At 42.5% G+C, this 20,512-nt stretch overlaps 1 protein-coding gene across 3 annotated transcripts in view; it reads left to right on the forward strand.

Annotated features, from left to right (window-relative positions):
- Positions 1 to 19,938, forward strand: part of ssh (Protein phosphatase Slingshot) — a 185,175-nt gene extending 165,237 nt beyond the window's left edge. For 2 of the 3 annotated variants that reach the window (XM_071689541.1, XM_071689542.1), the window contains 6 exons: positions 10,844 to 11,038; positions 11,977 to 12,234; positions 13,297 to 13,443; positions 13,641 to 13,824; positions 15,041 to 15,374; positions 15,543 to 19,938. In XM_071689541.1, coding sequence (XP_071545642.1) covers positions 10,844 to 11,038; positions 11,977 to 12,234; positions 13,297 to 13,443; positions 13,641 to 13,824; positions 15,041 to 15,374; positions 15,543 to 17,998 — 3,574 coding nt within the window. In that variant the 3' untranslated portion in view covers positions 17,999 to 19,938. Of the gene's footprint in view, positions 1 to 358; positions 377 to 10,843; positions 11,039 to 11,976; positions 12,235 to 13,296; positions 13,444 to 13,640; positions 13,825 to 15,040; positions 15,375 to 15,542 lie in introns of those variants that run through there. The other variant, XM_071689543.1, reaches the window with a different exon arrangement.
- Positions 19,939 to 20,512: the final 574 nt, after the last annotated feature.

The raw sequence follows: 20,512 nt of genomic DNA on the forward strand, positions 1-20,512 counted from the left end.
CTCAACTATGGTTCGTTTCGACCCAGGAATAATGTCATAGTCTGATGTGTGTGTGTGTGTGTGTGTGTGTGTGTGTGTGTGTGTGTGTGTGTGTGTGTGTTCTTTATATATTTACTTTTGTGTAAATCAGGCAGTATTTCGTTGAGGGATATCACTTTGTATGGCTTGAAGTCCCATGTTTCAGGAAGCCCATTTTCTTCGGACCGCTTCGATTTGCTTTGTGTGCGTAGGGAAGACGCGAGTGTACGTGCTTGTCAAGATGCAGCCATGGTGGTGTGGGCTGCCGGTGCTGGGTGGACCCACGTCACTTACGGGCGAGGGGACAAGGAGGTATGAGGAACGCGAAGACCCATTGGTGATGGCGTCTCGGCGTCTGGTGAGCATTTTCAGGGTCATCCCCACCAGGATCTTGTCCGCCTCACGTCCCGGCTCTACCACTGGGGCCTGCGTCCCACACACACACACACACACACACACACACACACACACACACACACCTCCTCCTCCTCCTCCTCCTGCCCCCCCTTAAGTCGCAATTCGTCCTAGGGCTCCGATGTCATTGCCTTGTTTACACCCTGTGTGCCCTCACCAAGCACTAAACTGTTTTCTTAACATGGTTAATCTCTGGGGTGCCTGTTGATGAAGGTCTTCTCTTTTTTTCTTTCTTTAGGAAGAGGTAATTGGTGAGGTGTTCTGTATGAGGAAGTGGCTGGTGTGGCGTGGGCTGAGGCCAAGGGGTGAGAAGCAGTGCCGCCGGCAGGTGGAGCCCCGGAGGAGGAAGTGAGTGTGTGAGGGCGACAATGAGCGCCAGTGGTGGCGGAGAGAACCGGTCAAATGTCAATTAAACTCACGGAACTTCCTGTCAAATTTCCCATTCAGGTCGGGGGGTGGGGATGTTCTCTCTCTCTCTCTCTCTCTCTCTCTCTCTCTCTCTCTCTCTCTCTCTCTCTCTCTCTCTCTCTCTCTCTCTCTCTCTCTCTCTCTCTCCCCGTCTCACGATACAGTTGGAGTGGACTGGCCGACTAGACAACGCGGATGTGGGGACTCTCTTAATTTTTGGTTCATGATAATATCTCAGATACCAGACGATTGGCCCTACACCTCCCCCACGACGCAGGTAATGAAGCTTCCACACAGTGTCATGGTATGGGCGCTCTGGTAACTTTATCATCATGTATGTTGTGATAAGTACTGGTCAGATGTACTATAGTTCACATAGTGTATCTATCACACCTGTCTCGTGTATTTTATTATGGTTCATCATTGGAAATGTATGTGAGTGATTTGTGAGTCTGAAGCTTTGATAGTTAACGTGGGGCGTGTGGGTGCAAGAAGGTAAAAGTTTATCGACTCGACAGCTGGGTATAACGTTCGGTGCCTCTTACTGCTGTGGGTCATGATCTTAATTCCTCACGTCATGAGACATATATATGTATATTACTCCTTACCGCAAGATGTGGTGATGCGTTGTTGTAGAGAGAGAGAGAGAGAGAGAGAGAGAGAGAGAGAGAGAGAGAGAGATAACGAGTGAATTGGCCGAACAGGCAGGTGTGTTTGGTGGCGTCGTGGGAAGGGAGAGGCGGGAAGGGCGTGGCGCCGGACTAGCGCCTCTCTCACGTCGACACATTCAACTTTCTTTTCGAGGTAGCGGATGTGACACCGACCTACAGGGGTGTATCGACTTCCATCTCGTCTTGTAACGGAGGAACTTGCCTCCGTTATCATTACGATCATGTGGTTTAGCTACCTTTCCCCGTGGGGTGGTCATTAACAGTGGCGTGGGCCAACCCGCGCGTAAAATAAGTAGGGAACGGTTGCTAAGTTGCGTCAGGTAGTGTGGCTAATTCCTCCCGGATGGCTCCGCTGGCGGCGCCGTTCACACCGCGTGCGGCGAGGAGGTCGCGTGGAGCCGCTGCAGGTGGTGACCCCGCGGTCTAAAGTGTTCCGGAAGGCGCGAACTACATCTGACGAGTGTTTTAAAGACCGTGATCTTTCAGTACCTTCCTCTGAACGTCGTAGTATTACCCCCGTCTTGGTGCAAGTATTGATCATGCGAACCACCACCACCACAGTATGATAAAATTGCCATATAAGAGATGCTGGTGGTGCTGGGCCCAGCGGGGTGTGTCGTCCGTGACGTCACACGAGCCTTAGTAAACAAAGCGGCGGAGCCCCGCGCAACTTCCGTCTCACAAAGAGCGTGGAAACCCTTGATGGATCCTGCACCTCTCTGTGTCAGCTGGCGGGATGATACCATTGTCTCGGCAAGCAATATATTCCACCGTTGCAGTGTGAAGATTTACCATTTATTTGCGGTTCTTTTGGTGGTGCTGTGTCGTAGAGAGTTTCGATACGAATCGACGAAGCGTGGGGGGGAAATATGGGTACGTACAGACACCCACGGTGTCTGCAAAGCCATATTAGTTAATCATTACCGTATGGCCAGGCGCTCTCCAGTCGGTGACGTGTTCATCGTTCTTGTGGTGAACGTGGGGGAACCAGTTTGTGTGAGGATGGGGGAAGGTAGGTAGCTAGTGGAGCGTGGGAGCGTTGTTGACTCGTCGCGAGGTGGTGGTGGTGGAGGAGGAAGGGTCACGCCCCGTGGTGGTACCTGGAGCCAAGGGACGACGAAAGATATACGGGCCAGCCACCTACAGGTCACACACCCCACCACCTGCCTCTCCTTGCAACCTGCTCGTAGGGCGCTTATGCCGCAGGCTGTTGAAATTGACATCTTGGACTTAATATACACAGTGTCTTCTGACGTGGCATCACAACGTTACTGGACGGTTGTGGCTGGCGTGATTCTTTCCTTTTCTCTCATTGTTGAGTGGAATAACATCAGATATGTGTGGATGAGTGAGGTCAAGTTGGGTGTGGCTGGATGTGTTTCGTCACCCCAGGCCCTTTTGCCGTAATGTGGCCCCATGTCACGACCTGCTGGTACCACAGCATTGTGGCTTTTCCGGACACCGTCTTCGTCACAGGGTGGATTAATGTTTCGGTTATTTACAAATTCGCTGGTAATTCATATAAACCCAGTTTCATACTTCAAAAGAAATTTTTTGTACATTTGGAGTTGACACTATTTACTCATTAAGTTCTTCTGTGACACTTATTCCTTTCTGCGATTAACAGGAATGGAAGAAAACGTTTCAGGTGAAGGGAAACACGTTCAACAAGGCGAAAGGTGGGTTCATGTGAGGACTTGATGATTGAGCTCTTGGTCTTGCCACGCCAATGTTGGTGAAGCCGAGGATTCTTGACACACCCCACCCCCCGACACATCACATTGTCAGGCCATCATCGCCTGTGATGACCCCTGAGTTCTTGTCCGTACAGTTGTGTAATTTTGGATAAGCCACTGTACATGTAAGCGTCTGACTTAAAGTTAGGAAAGATGCAAAAGATGTTATGGCTTAATTTGGGTGTGAAAGTTCAGGATATTATGTTACCCCTTCCCTTGGTAAATTGGGCGGATGTTCACGGAAGTTTGGTGTTGGTAGTGTAAGCGACAACATGTTTTTTTCATAGCTGACTAGTAATGGTGGTAGTTGGTGCCTGATCCTCAGAATGATGCCTTAAAAATGTCCTTTGTTAGCTTAGCTTTTCCCAATTTTGAGATGATGCGGCTTAAATGTGAAAGATGACCTTGTGTTTCATTTGTTGAAGATGTTAAAGATAAGCAAGATGATTCAGTGTTCATATTGGGATGATGCCGTTAGATTGTGCTCAGTAGCGTAGCGTTCTTGCTGTTGGGAGGAAGCTGCGTGTGAGATATCCTAGCTCAACCATCCGCCTCACGCGCCCTTGTAGACCCATCGCCATAACCGGCGCTAAGGACCAGGACAAGTGGTTCCGTGCTACGCTACGCTACGCTGCTGCTCCTCCTCCTCCTCCTCCTTGTGTTTGTTACTGTCCCGGTACACTCAGGTTCACCCTTTATCAGTCTCACTATCGTAATGAAAGATGTCATCGAGCTCGTAAGTCAAGAAGAGAGCATTATAGCTTTGGATGTAACAGAGTCATCATCAGTGGGCCTCGTACGGTGCGCCGGCCTGAAATCAGCAGGCGTTGCGGAGATGTGTGTGTTAGAGGCTTGTCACTGGTTGGAGGCGAGAGGCGTGAGGGGCCTCAAAGTGGTCACTTGCAAACACTCAACCCAAGGCCACGCAGAGAGCCCCATCGCCTCGGGAGACAATAACACTGCAGCATGGGCGATAGTACAAAATATAGGAGATACTGTGGGGGCAGATCGCTGAGGACCGACAGTAAGGTGGGAGCAACATTCGGAACCCACAAAACAGTGTTATGGCTGGAACCATGACGGAAAAAGCGGTTAGGCTATAATGTTGCGCGTAGTAGTATCGAAACCTAACATTCGTTAACAGTTCGGTCATTGAGCATTCTTATACCGTACATCATCACGCAGAGAGTAATCTAAACGTATTACACATTGCAGTTGTGTACGAACTATAGTTTCCGAGTTAATTTGTGTTACAGTCTTAATCCAACGTCCAGCAAAAGGATGCTTTGTTCTCGGGAATATTGCCACAATGCGCGAGTGGATGGATGAAGGTTATTTGTGCTTGGTAGATCATCTTTAAGCTGTCATTGAAATCACAGGTGTTCTAACAGGGATGTAGTATTTGTCACTTGTCACACAGGTCATTGCACAGTCACGGGTGTTTGCCAGCGTTAGTTATAACAACGCGTGTCACTCAACGCTTGTTGGTAACTGGAGCGTCGTGCCCGCCTTCTGTCCGTTGGCTGATGTTACCCAATCATGACAGCCTAGTTTTAACTTATCTCCCCGCTGATGGTTTCAAAGTGTAGACAGGCGTAAGCTCATTCGCCAGACTGGTCTTGGAACTTAACACGTATATTTTGGAATATTTTTTTTTCCATATTTTGGAAAATGTTAATGACTTTGTATGAAAATAAAGATGTAATATGTCGTTTTGCGACTAGTTAACAAAAAGTTTATGCTATTGCTTTCAGTTTTTCGTGTTCCCCTTTCACACTCTTTTCATATTATTACCTGACTCTCCCTTTGTTACGTATGAGCCAAATCCACAACATAGAACAAACTACAAGCATAGTTGGGGGTTTACGATCTAGCTCAGAAGTTGACCCCTCAGGAACTGACGGTAGAGTCTTGTTGCTAAACAAACTTATTCGCTCCTGCCAAAACTGTATTTGGCTTTAAGGAACGTCTTTGGAAACAATCCGAAACAAGTTGCCACATTTTATGATCACGTTATATACCCCCGACCAACGTTGTGTTCTAATTCGGCTCAGCTCCGCATATCAAGGGCTTCCTATTTGCTGGTGGCCATTGCTTGCCCTGATTCTCATACATCAGACACTATGCCTCAGCTCCCGCGCCGGCTTATCATTCATCTTTTAGCCTCTCATTACTGTGTGTTATTAGATTATTTAAGAACAAGAGCCGTGGCAGCACAGACAAGTTAAATGAGGCAATGGAATGAGGGCAAACATCCCGCACTATAATAAAAAGGATTCGGTGGGGTAAAGTTTAGTAGACTGGTAGAGTGGAGGATGAGCCTGAGATCTTTAGAAAAAAAACTCGAGTGAGAGTGGAGTTCGGAATAGGGTGGTAGTCATTCCCTCATGGGCATATAGTATGATCAGGTTAGGTTAGGGATGGCAAGAAGAAAAAAAAATGTCAAGAAGATTCAGCAATCGTTATTACTTCGAGCGAGAGCAGTGTTGAGTTGGAGAGAGGCCAAGGGTGTGGTAGGAACGAGAGAGAGAGAGAGAGAGAGAGAGAGAGAGAGAGAGAGAGAGAGAGAGAGGTGTAGGGAAAGCTTGCCAGGCAGGGTGGGTGAGTGGGAACGATGGTCTGCCATTGTGTGCTGATCGCGTTGACAGCCATCTACGGTGAAATTTCGGCCAGGCTCGGATTGTAAACAATACCCCCGCCTTCCCAGTCAACATGTTTTAAGCGAAGATTTTTGTTGTTAACGTATTAGAAACCGTAGTCTCTTGCTGAAACTAATGCTTATTAGTCTCCATGTATGTTGGTGTCTAGACGGTTTCCATTTCTTCCGAATGGAACCTGATCACAACTGCTTGGCGAGCTTGAACCCATGGTGGGCCTATGGCTGCGCTCACCGTACGTGCTCCAGGTAATAACAAGGGATGATACACGGTGTATGTACGAGGTTTTAAGAGATGAGGCATGCGATTGTAAAACTCCTCCCGTAATACTAAAGTACACACACAAAGAACACGTTTGCAACAGCGAGTTTTAATGGCAGTACTTGAGTTTCGTGGCTTAAGAGTTTGTTTTTATCCAGACTAGGCTTAGATATCCATAAAAAAAAAAAAGGTGTTGGAAGTGTGATTGTGGACGGATCTCTCCCCTTCCCTATAGTTTTGGTTGTGTTTTGGTCTGACGCACACAATCACAAGACTGTTTACAGTTGATAATAGCTCGCAGTACTCAAGGCTTTTAAATTAACGTCAGGTGTGTGTTGTGAGTGTGTCTTGGCCGCATGACTAGGGCGAGGAGGCTCAGCTGGAGGTAAGGAGGCAGGGGCTGACCAAGGACTGTACAGTGAAAGCAATACAAGGCGACGGTCAAGGCACTCCATGGGGGTAGCCGTAATCCACTAGAGAAGCTGTGGTAGTGCTGGTTGGTTGGTGGTGAGGGTGTTATGGGTGAGGGAGCAAGCGTGTTGCAGGTTAACCAAGGGTCAAGGAACAGAATTTACTGGGTGAGGCTCAGGCAACGTTGGAGGGTTGCCAAGGGTGTAGGCTACATATGCTCCATGTGTATGAACAGTGCGGTTTTGTGCCTGTGTGAGATGCGGAGGGAGGCTGCGCGTGTCACAAGCTCTCTTGTACGGTGCAGTGTAATGTACTGAGTAAAAACAAAATCTTACTATTTCTTACCCATCTCGTATTTTCTAAGAGCTAAGAGCCAAGATACAGAATACAATAGTATGTAAGGTGGCCTCGGGCGATCAAACTTAGGAGGCAGAGTGACTGGTTTTATTTCCACTTTAGTGTCCGTGTTGAGAGTAAATGGTTGATGTAGTGTCTTGTGAGGTAACTTCCCGTGTAATTGTTAAGAGAAGCTGAGGATTGATAGAATCAAAGTCGTCCCTGGGAGCAGCATGTCGCCCGCACACCTCTCGCCTCGCCCACTTTCACTCTCACGTGAAGCCAAGTTTATTTTATGAAATACATCTTGATGAAGTTATTCTAACATTGTGGGGGATTTACGAAAATTGTAAAATCTTGCTCGTATCGAATATGGTGACGATTTTGTGTCGAAATCTTGATTAGTTTTCACGTATTGGTTGATTGTTGGGCCTTGTGTCAGGCTAGACAAGGGCGATCTTTGTTGAAAGTGGAGATCCGATTCGTAATTTAGCGGATTATCTCGTGCTTCGAGGTGTGGCACATGAAAGTAAAGAATGGGTGAGTGGCAATTCTCTCGTCGTACTGGACCCTGGAGCACAAGTTACAAGATTTCTGCCAATCACTGGCGAACCGGACGCCATCTCAGGGAAAGGTTGAAACACTCTCCTTACAACGCCGTAAATGTAAACGTGTTCCTACCACGCCACAGTCACCTTGTAACAACAACAACAACAACAACAACAACCCATGTAGTTACAGGTTGTACTAAGAAAATTAGGACGTATGGTGTCTTGTTTCCTGCCCCCGCTGGTGTCACAGTGCACCACGTCCCGTCGCTGCCGAGTTACGATATCGTCCGCAGAGATGCGCCACTAGGCTTGACTTTCACATAATGAGGGTGTCGTAGTGGTGACTAATAATGCCTCTTCACTACTAGATTGGAATCCATGGCCCCGAGGTTGTCTTGTGTGTAACTAAAAGGTAATGAAACATCTGTTTGCAGCAGTTAAATTGCGTGTGTGTGTGTGTGTGTGTGTGTGTGTGACGGTAAACAGCCATCTTATCAGCCCCTTCCTACGACGTACCAGATGACAGATACTGTCTGTCTGTCGCATATGGACTACTGGAGACAGGCGATGTGGTCGGCTTACTGGCTGCATGCAGGAGCGCGGGCCCGACATTGCCTGCCCGCAGTCTTGCATAATGAAGTCGAACTTGCACTGTGTGAACAGTGGTTGTGGTGTGTGGTCGCACGCACTTCATGCTCGCTTGTCCCGCTCGGCGACATAACACTGAAATACATTTTTTTTTTTCCCCTCTCTTAACTTTTCTCATGACCGATTTACGATTTTAGTATAACGGCAAGTCCCTGGAGCTTGTTGACGAGTTGTTTACGCGGATGCGTCCTTGCTCTTAATGTTATCTGGTTTGTTTTGTCCGGATGTACTGTCACAGGGGAGTCCCACCATTAAAAGACAAAACACTCACACCACTAATATCACGTGATTACTCTTAATAAGAGCCTCGGTTTGTTACGTCGTGTTGTTCTGAACCTACCATTTAGACTAGGATGATGTGATATCTTCTACTAGACGTGGCGTTGGTGGATACTCGAATCTACATCTTTATATTCACCCCTCGAGCACGACGGTACGATCCTTAAAACAAAACGACTTTTGCACATCACGACGGAAAGGGATCGTTTCGAGATTATTTTTGTATCTATTCATATGTTCAAAGTATCAGAATATTGCGGAAAACATGGTTTTCGGTACCGGTTTACCTGTTGCAAAACAAATGGCTCTGAGACACCCGCTGGGCAGCTCCGGAGAGAACTGATGAACAAGGAACGGACGCCTTCGATCCCGAAGACATTGGCGATGGCTGTAGGTACCTGCTTGGCCGTGAAAGTGTCAATGCCGTGTATACTCATACGCATTTATGTCTTTTAGTGGGTAATGTAGGGGTGACGTCACGTGTGCATAGTCACGCGCGAGGTCAGCCGGGTGGTTGAAGGGGGGTAGGTCAAGGTTGTAGGGCTTACAGCGTGTGCACGTGTGGCTTCCTGGTAATACCTAAAAAAAAGAAATCGTCCAGATTTGCTGCTGGTGCAGGAGTAATGTAAAGCCGGAGGGGGGAGGGGTGTGTGTCTTAGAGGGGGGGTGGGTTATGACACTTCGCCGTCTCAGCTGGTGCCGGTTATTTAAGATGGTTTGTGTGGTCTCGCTTGGTTGGCTTCCTTGGATCATTGTGTAACACGGGTGAGACGCCAGTTTCTTCCCGGGACTCGCGGTTTTGGGCGATGCATCTCAAGTACTCGCTTAGTGACTCCTCTTCGTTGGCGCTTTTGCAAGAATGGGTGTTATGGACCGGTTTATCAGGGTTTACTCTGGCTATGATCATTCTTAGCCTGTGGGTTCATGACTGTAATAGGTATGTTGGGGTGACGTTTGAACCGGGTCATGCATGTCAAAGGTTAGGCCATCATTGCCGACGGCATACCGTCGCGTTCAGCGGGTAAATTCATGTATTTGAATTCGTTTCATTAGAATAAATAATTGCAAGGCTAAGCACTCCTTATTACATAAAAAAAAAAATGGGAAAGGAAAATTGAAATGATTATGCAAAAAATCAAAACTGACAAGGCTTTTAACTTTTGTGTTGGTGTTGCATGTTCTTTTTTTTTTTTGCGGTGTGTTGCTTTACGTAACAAGGCACAGTGAGGCAACAACTCCCATGTCTCCTCCACTTCCTCGGTAACGTGTCACGGCGTCCACGATTACTTGTCCTATCACGCTCCACACTCGCCCTACTTTGCAGAGATTGTGTCGCCTGTTTTCCCAGCGTCTCCATTATTCCTCACTGCATTTAACATTTAGGTCTCTGTGGTCAGGCTTAGGAGTTTTCTTTATTATTTCTTTCGTTCAGTACGTGTCACTTATTTTACTCGTTTAACGCATTTATGACAAAGATGTATTTTTGATGAGGTTCCGAAAAACTTGCTACATAACGGAGTTTGCAGGAGCTTATCCTGAGGACACCCGGTTGGAGCCAAGGCGGTGGTTGGGGGGAGGAGGAGAATTCTGGGGATGAGCGGGTGTTGAGACCCGTCAACCGGTATTAAGACTTTCTACCCTCACGCAAGAGCCAAGTTGTCCTTGAGGATCTTCCACGGAGTGAAAGCTGCAACGGTACTGCATTTGCCCTTATCCCTGAGTACGAAGATACGACCCTTAAAAGCACGACGGTATGACCCGCGAGCACGACCGTGCGTACCTTTGGATATATAATAGCGGGGCCGATTGAGGGAATCGGAGTTTCGGTAAAGGATGTAGGTGATCATGGTTTCTGGGTGTAGGTGACAAGGACTTTACAAGATTTTGGATATCTCAGTATCCTATACTCCCTATTACGTGGGCCTTTGTGGAAAGTGAAAGCATATGTTTTCATGTGTTGTAAGTTTAACTTGCAGTAAAGTCGGTAGTAACTCTACCGCATTGAGGCCAGGGGGCTGTCTTCCTACTCCCTTAATCTCCCACTCGCAGATTTTCTGTTGGCCTGCCAACCTCCCAGAGGAAAATGAAATTCGCCAAACGAAAGATAGCCTAATCATCTTAGGAATTTCCCTGGAATTGTTCTAAATTCAAAGGTTACATGATTTATGAGAGCTGAGATGGAGTTAGTGTCGCCTTGTACTCTCTTTGAGTGCGAGAGAACGATTGTTATCATGACGGCTCGACATTCGGGCATAATGGCTTGATTAGGTTATAACAGGCCAAGCAATACCAGTGAGTCGTACCCATGTGGTAAAGGTTTGAACAGTCGTGCTTGACAGGTTACGTATGCAGTCAGTTTATTCAATTTTAACAACTATTTTTTTCTTTATTATATCAATGTCGAGAATGATCATGTATGTAATGGAAAATGACGGTGATTACTTCTTTTCCAGGTCAGCCTTGCAGACTCTGCATAAGTCAAGTTCTAGAGCCCAGGATGCCCATTACTTCCTGGGCGGCATTAACCATGACTGGGTCGGATTCTACGAGCGAGGCTTGGGCTCTGACCAGTCCTGCATCAATGAGTGGAATGCCATGGATAGCCTCGAGTCCAAGCGGCCTCCCTCACCTGATTCCCTCACCGACAAGTAAGACGTCTGCTCTTAAGTCATTAACTAATAAGACATTTGCTCTCTTTCAGACCATTAATACCCGTTAATTAATTTATGACTCCCCTTATTTTATAAAATCAAAATAACCCCATACTAACTTTACCATTACCTTCTTTAACTCGCGTTAATTCGACTATTTGATATTCGTTTATTAAATCAGTAATCCCTGTTATAACCTAAAATATTCATTGATTATATCAGTACTTCCTTCACTGCAGATAAAGTATCGGTATATCATCACTTCCTCTAGTATTCGGGAATTATATCATTTTTTCATGATTACCTATTAATGAGATGATCAATACGTTTAGTACTTTTAAATTAGTCCCTTGAATACTTGTGTACCATTATTCCCAGTTGAACTCAAATCGCATCCCTTAAATGTTCGTTGTTTAGATTATTATTGTAATACTCATGAATTATGCCATCACTTTCCTGAATGTTCATTATTAGATCATTACTCCCATTTGTACTTAATTACATCAAAAACTTCATTATGGATTTGAATATTAATGTCTCCTTTAGAAGTTCATTTAATTACCGTATTAGATATTAAAGTAGAATGAATTTAGAACATTTATTGTATAGGCTAGATGACATATAAATTAACCTTACTTTGGTTGTTTACTTATGATGGAGTTTTAAGATACCATTTGCATGCAAAAGTGATATATGTTAAGAGGTGGAACAAAGGTATATTAATGTTTTGCAAGGGAATATGAAAACAAAGACTGAAGACCAAGGGGATGTGCCAAGTGATAGACTTAAGTATATTGCATAAATGGAATGCCAACTGTAGGAATACATTGAACTTTTTATAGAGGGAGAAATGCTTTAAGGAGGTTAATTAACCACCTAGCAGAATATCAAGTGTTTTGGTGAAGATTTACATTGGTACTTATTTTTACTTCCAGGGAAGAGACACAACTCCTCATCCGTAGCAAGCTGAAGGAAATCATGATGAGTGTTGATATAGATGAAGTCACCTCCAAGTACATCCGCCAGAGGCTTGAAGAAGATCTTGCCATGGATCTGTTCAAGTTTAAGTCATACATTGACCAGGAGATGCTAACCATCTTAGGCCAGATGGATGCCGCTACAGAGATCTTCCCCCATGTGTACTTGGGGTCTGAGTGGAATGCCTCCAACTTGGAGGAGTTGCAGAATAATGGGTAAGTGCAAGATCTCAGAGGAAATATATATTTTCATTGAATGATAAATGTGTATGTGATATAAATATACATGGCAAGTGGTTTTCTGAAAAGAGAAAAGATTGAATGCCTTGTGTAAGATGAAATGCGGCAGAGCACCCAGAGTGGCTGTCATAGCTGTTGAATTTCTTAAAAAAGGTGTTAACAGTGTCACTGATTAGTCATTTAGAATGTTCATTGTATGTATGGCTCAAGGTGAGGTGCCTGAGAATTGCTCAAATATCTGTATAGTGTCACTGTATAAAAACAAGGGATTAAGGTGTTTATTCGAATTACAGAAGTAAAAGTTTGTTGAGTATACCTGGTAAGTTGCATGGGTGATTGAAAGGGTGGAGGTATGCACAAAGCATCACATTTGGGAGGAATAAAGTAAGAGAATGTGTAAATCAGATGTTTGCTCTGAAAAATCTGTGCGAGATAGAGAAATAGAACAACTAGAGTGTGGCAGTTACAAATCTGGCAAAGGCTTGTGGTGGGGTTGATAGAGATGCTTTGTAGAAGATGTTAGGAATATGTAGTGCACAAGGAAAGTTAACAGAAGCAGTGGGAGTTTCTGTCAGGAGATTTAGGCATGTGTTTGATGTTACCATGGCTGTTTAATCTGCTTATGAATGAGTTTTGGTGAGGGAGGAGACAGTATTTTTCAGATAGGTGTATGTTGGGCCTGCACAGTATGATTGTGTTTTTTCTCATTGTCATGTCTGTCAAGGAAGGGGGGTTTAGATATATATGTTACTGAAATGTAAAGAATTGGTAAGCTTTTTTTCTATAAGGATCTGGTTTAAGTGGTTTGGGGTAGGAGGGGTTAGTGCTTTTGCAAAAAACAGTGTCATGAGGTGAGGTTACACAAGTTTAATGAATATGGTTGTTTGGTAGCCAGTGATTGTTCTAAGGACTTCATTTCAAGTGGTTTAAATCTTTGTTATTTGCTTATAATATATTTTTAAAGAGAAGTTTATGTATGGCTAGACATGCATTTTGAATCATTTGTTTTTTAAAGAGGGAATTTCTTCATATCAACAGAGTGGGTTACATCCTTAATGTCACCAAGGAAATTGACAACTTCTACCCTGGTACATTTGACTACCTCAATATTCGAGTGTATGATGATGAGAAGACTGAGCTCCTCAAGCACTGGGACCGAACCTTCAGATACATTAGTCAAGTGAAGTGAGTACCAAAGACTGAAGTTATACAGTAGTACCAAACACTTGCTATTACTTAATTTAACAATATAAAACAAGTTTCTTTTAACAAAGACACAAGTATTGTACTATGTTTATTTCAAAAGTTTTCTTTGCAATAAATTATGTTAGTTACATTTATGTGTGGTTCATTTGTAAAACAAAATCATTATCCTTATGCAGAGAGAAGGAGTCTAAGGTTTTAGTGCACTGCAAGATGGGGATTAGCCGGTCAGCATCAGTGGTGATTGCCTATGCCATGAAGGCCTTTAATATGAGTTTAGATGAAGCTCTTGCTCTTGTCAAAAAGAAGAGGAGTTGTATAAAACCAAACCAAGCATTTTGTAGCCAGCTGAAAACTTACGAGGTTAGTAGCATTATTCATAAGAAACTACTACTACTATATCATTTCAGTGGATATTGAGCAAAGTGAATTATTTTAAGTCTCTTTATATCAAAAAGTGGTACAACAGGCCATGGTGAACTGAAATAGATCCACTTGAGGTTGAATTTGCATTGTGCATCACAGTTAGATTGCAGTTTGAAAAAACATACTCATTCAAAGGTGCCAAACACCTATACTCTTAAGTCTCCACACATACATACATACATACATACTTAAAATGTCTTAGGTGATTTTTGCATGCCTATAAGCTGGCCTTATTACACATAACATGCATATAACACATTAACTCTGCAAAGCCATAATACACATAGCACATCTTGTGCATATACAACACTTTGACACTTTAGATAGTACACATTAACACCATTCAAATATGCCTTATTTCCATACCATCCTTGACAGCTGTATGTAAAGCAGTACACTGGAACACTTACACAGTCTCACCACTTTGAAATACCAACATAGAAATGCTGCACTTTGATCTTACCCATCAGCACCATTTGTAGGCACACCCAGCAACACCATAAATGGACATTAACCAGCATTACCACATTGGAAGCTACTTACCATCATCACACTTGGAAACTAATCCACAGTACCATATTAAGAGACTTCCCAGTTACACCACTTTAGGACCCATTCCAGCAATATCACAATTTACAAGGAAACTTTGTGGCAATTCCTCATTTAGGATTCACAGCACAGGCCACTATCCACCAACACCTCAGTGTGACACTATTAACCATACTCCTGGACTTAACTTCATGTGGATACATCATAAGAGCACTAAACATGAAAACCCTCCAGCAGCACAACACTTGGACACTTGTAGACACCATATCAGAATATTTGTACGCTATATTGTGACCAATTTTAGACACCATACGAACAATAAGTTTGAAAACTTCTGTGCTTTACTGCACATGAACTTGATGTAACCTGAAATTTTATGACGTGATAGCTACTTGTTGACATTTGTCAGAACAAATAACACAGAGTTTTGATCACCACTGCATTTGTTCCTCCATTTAAGTTTTATCTTATCATCTTAATACATCAAAATCTTGATTACCACTGCATTTGTTCCTCCATTTAAGTTTAATCTTATCATCTTAATACATCAAAATCTTATTCATTATCCTCTTGTTCTAAGCCTATTGCTTTTATTTCTTTTCAGGGGATTCTTGATGCCAGTAGACAACGACACAACATTTTGTGGCGAAGCAAATCTGAAACAAACCTAAAGTGTGCTTCTTCACAGGCAAATAGACCAAATATCAAAAGTCATCAGAGCAAAAATTTAACTGATCATGTGGATTGCAGTGATAGCACAGAGAATCGTCATAAAAGTACAGAAGAGTTGGCAACATGTGACTCCATGTACAGTTGTTTGAGTGCACGTATTCCTACTCCATGTAATCTTCAAAATGGTGACCAGAATCGACGGCCAAAATCATGGTCACCTGATGACCACACTGCTGGTCTATTATTCCCACAAAATATGGAACAAGGTAAAGAGAAAATTTTGAAAATAATGCACTTTTTTCGTGTGTTATAATAATGCGATAAGTATAATTGAACGCTACAGATTCAAGGAAAATAATAAAGTAATATTATAGTACAACCAGAGATACTGATACTGATTACAAGAATATAACAAAATTTATTTCAAATTTCAGGTAGGAGTGAATTCGGAGAGTCAGGACGCCTTTCTCAATCACTCAATGTGCAGTCATGGCGGGCTCATGTTACAGTACAACAAAGGGATCTTCGGGATATGGGTATAGAAGGCTCACCAGAAGGCAACAGAGAAGATGAATCCTCCTTATCTGTAGTAGAAGCACTCAACCCTCTTTACACTGACAACCATACTAGTAGCACTCTCAATGAAGTTTCTGCTCTCCAGCTTTCTTCTTCAGTCAAGGATAGGATTAATGAATTTGAAAATGTACAAACTAGTAATCAAACAGTGACTAAAAAATCACAGAATGGGAAGAAAGGGGATACAGTACAGATACAGAACACGGTCACTTCTAGTGATGATTATAATAATACCCATTCAAGCACTGCTGAACTAGATAAAGTCATTGAAACGTTACTTGCGCCAGGTGAAGATTTACAGGGCAATGAACCAGTTGTGTCGCAAACTAAACCAGCTGTTCAGAAACATCATGCTGTGTTAGTGCCATCCCAGATATGGCAAGAAGAAAAAACTGAAGTTGAAGAAAACATGGATACCGTGCAGAGTCCTGTGGGTGTGCCAAAAGAGTCAATTACGTGGCCTGCAGGCATTGTAAAGAGACAAAAGCAGGACTTTGAAGAAAAAGTAAAAATGAGTGATGGAAAATCTTGTTCAAATAACAAAGAAGTTGAGTCACCTCTGTCAAGGCAAAGTTCATCTAGTTCTCTAAGTGGTCAGTTGCAAAGAGTGGAGGTAGTAAGATCACCAAGTTATGGACGCCAAGACTCAGTTGGGTCGGACATAATTAAGAGAGATGATCCTTTTTCTGCAAAACTTGACAAGGTATTTGACAGGGAGGAAAGAAAGCAACAAAGATTAAGTGCCATTACAACCTCTGGTGGAGACATTAAAGAAACTCCTTCTCGTAATAGTTCTTGGGGTTCCTTTGATAGTGCTGTGGTTCTTGTAGATAGAGATATTCCTTCCAGACAGAGCTCCTGGGGTTCTTGTGATACAAGAGGAACTGTTGGGACTATACCTTCTAGGAATAGCTCTTTTGGACCATTTGATATAAAACAACAGCCTCTTATAGAAAATTCAGAAACAGCAATACCAAATAGCAACATAACAGGAACTTATTTTGAGAAAGACCCAGGGCCATTCTCACCAGGAACTATAAGAAGGAACAAAGGCAGAAGCTCTGAGATGAAAGATGGACTAATTGAAGACACCAAAATGCAGACAAATGAAATGGAATATTTTGATGAAGGGATGATGGAAGATGCCTCCCTGTACAAGTCTGTAGCAAATATTAAAGCGTATGGGCCTGCTCCGTATAAGAGCCCAGTAGATAAAGTTGCTCCTTTGGAATTAAGTGATGATGGGATGGTAGAAGTCTCTGAAGGTTTTCCAAACCACCATCAGAGCACACCTACTTTAGATATTTGCATTCCAGATAGTACAAATCCCTCGGCCCTATCCAGATCACAGCCTAATATATCATGCACAACTATATCCTTGACACAAGGATCAAGTCCCATATCTCCTAATGTTGAGTTAACTGGAAATGAGAGGTTAATTAGTAATAAGTCAAGTTCAGTCTGTCAAGAAGTACCAGTTCCAGGAACAGTAAAACAACATAAGGAACTTCTGGAGAGCAAGACTCATGAAGGAACTGTGGAGATGAGAAGGAACCAAGAAAAGTTTGTCTCGCCAACCTATACTCGCTCCCAAAGTTACTGTGACCTCGAAACAGAAAAAATTGAAGTTAATCTTCCAAGTCATCTTGGTCGCAGCTTTTCAGAGAAGAGGGCCAAGTTTGAAGGGCAAGTTGAAGGTGAAACAGAAGGAGGTAAGGTAAAGAAAATTACTCGAGTTTTGGAGCAGCAACAGGAAGATGACAAAATAAAGCGATTAAGAATGAGAGGCATTAGAAAGAGATCTCACAGTTTGGAACGACTTAGTACATCACCAACTTCACCAGGCTGCTCTGCAAGACAGTTGCTGGAACAGTTATTTGTTCAGACACAAGCAGAAGTAAGGGATCTTGAGAAAGAAAGCCCTTCTGAAGAAATTTGTGTTAAAAGTCTTGTAGTTAAATTTGAAGATACCCAAGAACAAAGGCTACCTAAAGTTCAAACTAGGAGTGTAAGAGCAAAGTCTGACAGTTCCACACCAGATAAGTTCCTACCGCCTGTACCTCAACGCAAATCCAGTCTAGATTATAATTTTAAGCCAGCTCTCCGAGCACAGTCACAACCTCCTCAGACTCCAGTGAGACAAATGACTCCTGGAGGTAGTCTGTCTCCAACGGGAAAAGCACCTTCCCATAAACCTCCACCAGGAGGGCGTGGCCAGGCATGTGGAACAGAAGTGAGGCAAAAGAAGCAACAGGGAAAGACTCATCCGCTGACCAAATTAACCAGAAATAGGGAAAATTATCATACAATGTAAGATGATATTATGTATACTGTTGTACTATACAGAGGATGCTGTTACAAATGCTTCCATCTTCGAAAACCACCTTGTGATATGTAGACTAAGGATAACCAATGCCACTTTCAGATGAGGTACAGATGTCCTGAAATGAATAATGCAGGATGTGCAGATACATTGGTGAATCTCATGTGAGGAGATAACTTGCACTGTTAGTGGCTACCAACTTCCAGATAACTAACTCCTGTGCCTCTTAGTAGAACACTGCTGGTTCATGGGAAATGGTATATGTAGTTCTTTTGGAATAAGTATTCTGGAAAATCTTCCTTTTAAAAAAATTTTTGCCCATGAACTGCAGAGTAGCTATGTGGTTCTTCCTGTTATCTTGTATACACATTGCTAGTCGTGAAAGTAGGACCATAATTCAGGATATCTAAACCGTGTGTGCTGTATGGATATGACGTAGGCAGGAATTCTGATACCACCCCTTTATATGACGTGGCCAGTCACTCATTCATGTGGCAGTTGCTTAATATAGATAGTTGTGAATTACTGTACACTAATGTTTTAAATTTGACCTTATTGCTAATTTTGGGAAATATGGTCATTCTTTATTACCGAAGCCGGTATATCGAGGCAACCAGCAAAAACGATTTTGTAATTTTCTCAGCCATTATGTGTTGGTTCAGAATTCAGGCAGTAGTGAATTTTATTCTACGTTTTTCTTCCATACTGTGGAAATCCATATCCGATGTGCAACTTCTAAATAGTGCACAGTACATGATTTCCACTAAAGTGTGCTAGTCCCTGCTGCTATATCTATTTTCTAGTCTATCTCAACACCTGTAATTCCTTTATGCAAAATGTTAAAAATCTTAGGAGTATGTCTTTTTCCATGACAACTCAGTGTGTGGCATCTATGTTCAAAATTTATTATGCATTGCTGTATTTACCTCATAATGCATCGTGTTAAATTATACTTGTGCTTGTTGGCCATCGGGTGATATATTGTGTTGTTTTTATAATTTTTCTGATTTATTATGATGACCATATAGACAGTTCCCTTCAGTATCTAGTGTCATAGATATGTGATTGTGATGTCCCAGCTTATGCAAGGTGTGTCATGAATCTGACAGATTGACATTTTTTAGTGATATAATTAATTTTCTATTTGTAATGGAAAAAAATACTTTAGGGAATTATAAAGCACAGAATGATCAGTCATGTCACCTTCATCTAATCTGTAGCTGGTGTCAGTAGACATTCCTCCTTTTTGCTCAATTATGATGACACACTGATTTGTGTCGTCCCTTTTGTCTCATTGTTATGTTTATGAATGTGTACTAGACCAGTTAATGTTTTATTATTAAATCAATTGAAGTTTTATCATGAAATTACACACTAGACCAATCTTATGTCACACTTCTTTTTTCTCAATATGTCAAGTTTCATGTTTAAATACAAGGCTACATGAATTTAGGCAAGTTGTAAATATATGACGTAGTATGTATTGTAAATGATGTGTGGAATAAGATGTGACCCAGGCCAACTGGTCCCAGTGTTGCCATTATTACAGCAGACAGTGCACTAATATTTTTGTCACCTAAAGACTGGTTTTTGATTGTTAAGGACTTAAGGCATAATTGAATATTTGCGTATGATTCCTGTGTGAATGTAAAAGAATGCAAACAGTGTTTTGCATACACAGAAATCAAGTCCTAAATAATCAGTACTCCAGGGCAGCCTGTTTCAAGAAAGATTTTGTGTACCCTCTTCACTGTCATTTACTTACTCGCAATCTTTATAGTGACAATGTAAATATTCTTCAGTTGTAACTTCTTGTCATAATGATATTGGTGATTTACAGTGTAATTTATGTATAACAGTGGTGTGCTATATTTTGTATATAATTTGTACAAGAATCTAATTTATGATAATAAAATAAATTTGAAATTATATTTCATGACTTTATCTATCTATCTATCTATCTATCTATCTTTTAATACCCATTCCCTTTGGGAACTTCCTGAAGGGAATGGCCACAGCAAAAGTCAAATTAACTGTTGAATTCCAGTGCTATTTCTTAGCCTTTAGTGCCTTACCCTTAACAGGTCACTGGCAGACGGCAACACTGGCACAGTGTTTTCAGATGCTCCTAACTAATTTTCCTGCCAATTTCTACCTAAAATTCCTGCCTTTTTTTCCAACCCACTACTTGTACCTAATGCTCCAACTTTATTTTTGCTGTTATACTGAAAAGGATATGCAAAAATATACATAAACAATTATGAGTACAATTCTTTGAGCCAAATAAGGATCTGAGTGTCTAAAGTTGTACTTCAACTCAATTATGGGAAGTCTTACATATTTTTTCATAATCTGTTACCTTTCCTTTACAACCTTACTGTAGTACTGTACAGAATGGACAACTATGTCTTCATGGAACTATCATTTGCCTCCCATTTTTATGAGTGCTCCTACTTTCAGAATTCAAAATACATATGGAGAGGATTTTCTCTCTCTCTTACTCTC

This window comes from Panulirus ornatus, chromosome 47 (genome assembly GCF_036320965.1).
Source record: "Panulirus ornatus isolate Po-2019 chromosome 47, ASM3632096v1, whole genome shotgun sequence".
NCBI lineage: Eukaryota > Metazoa > Arthropoda > Malacostraca > Decapoda > Palinuridae > Panulirus > Panulirus ornatus.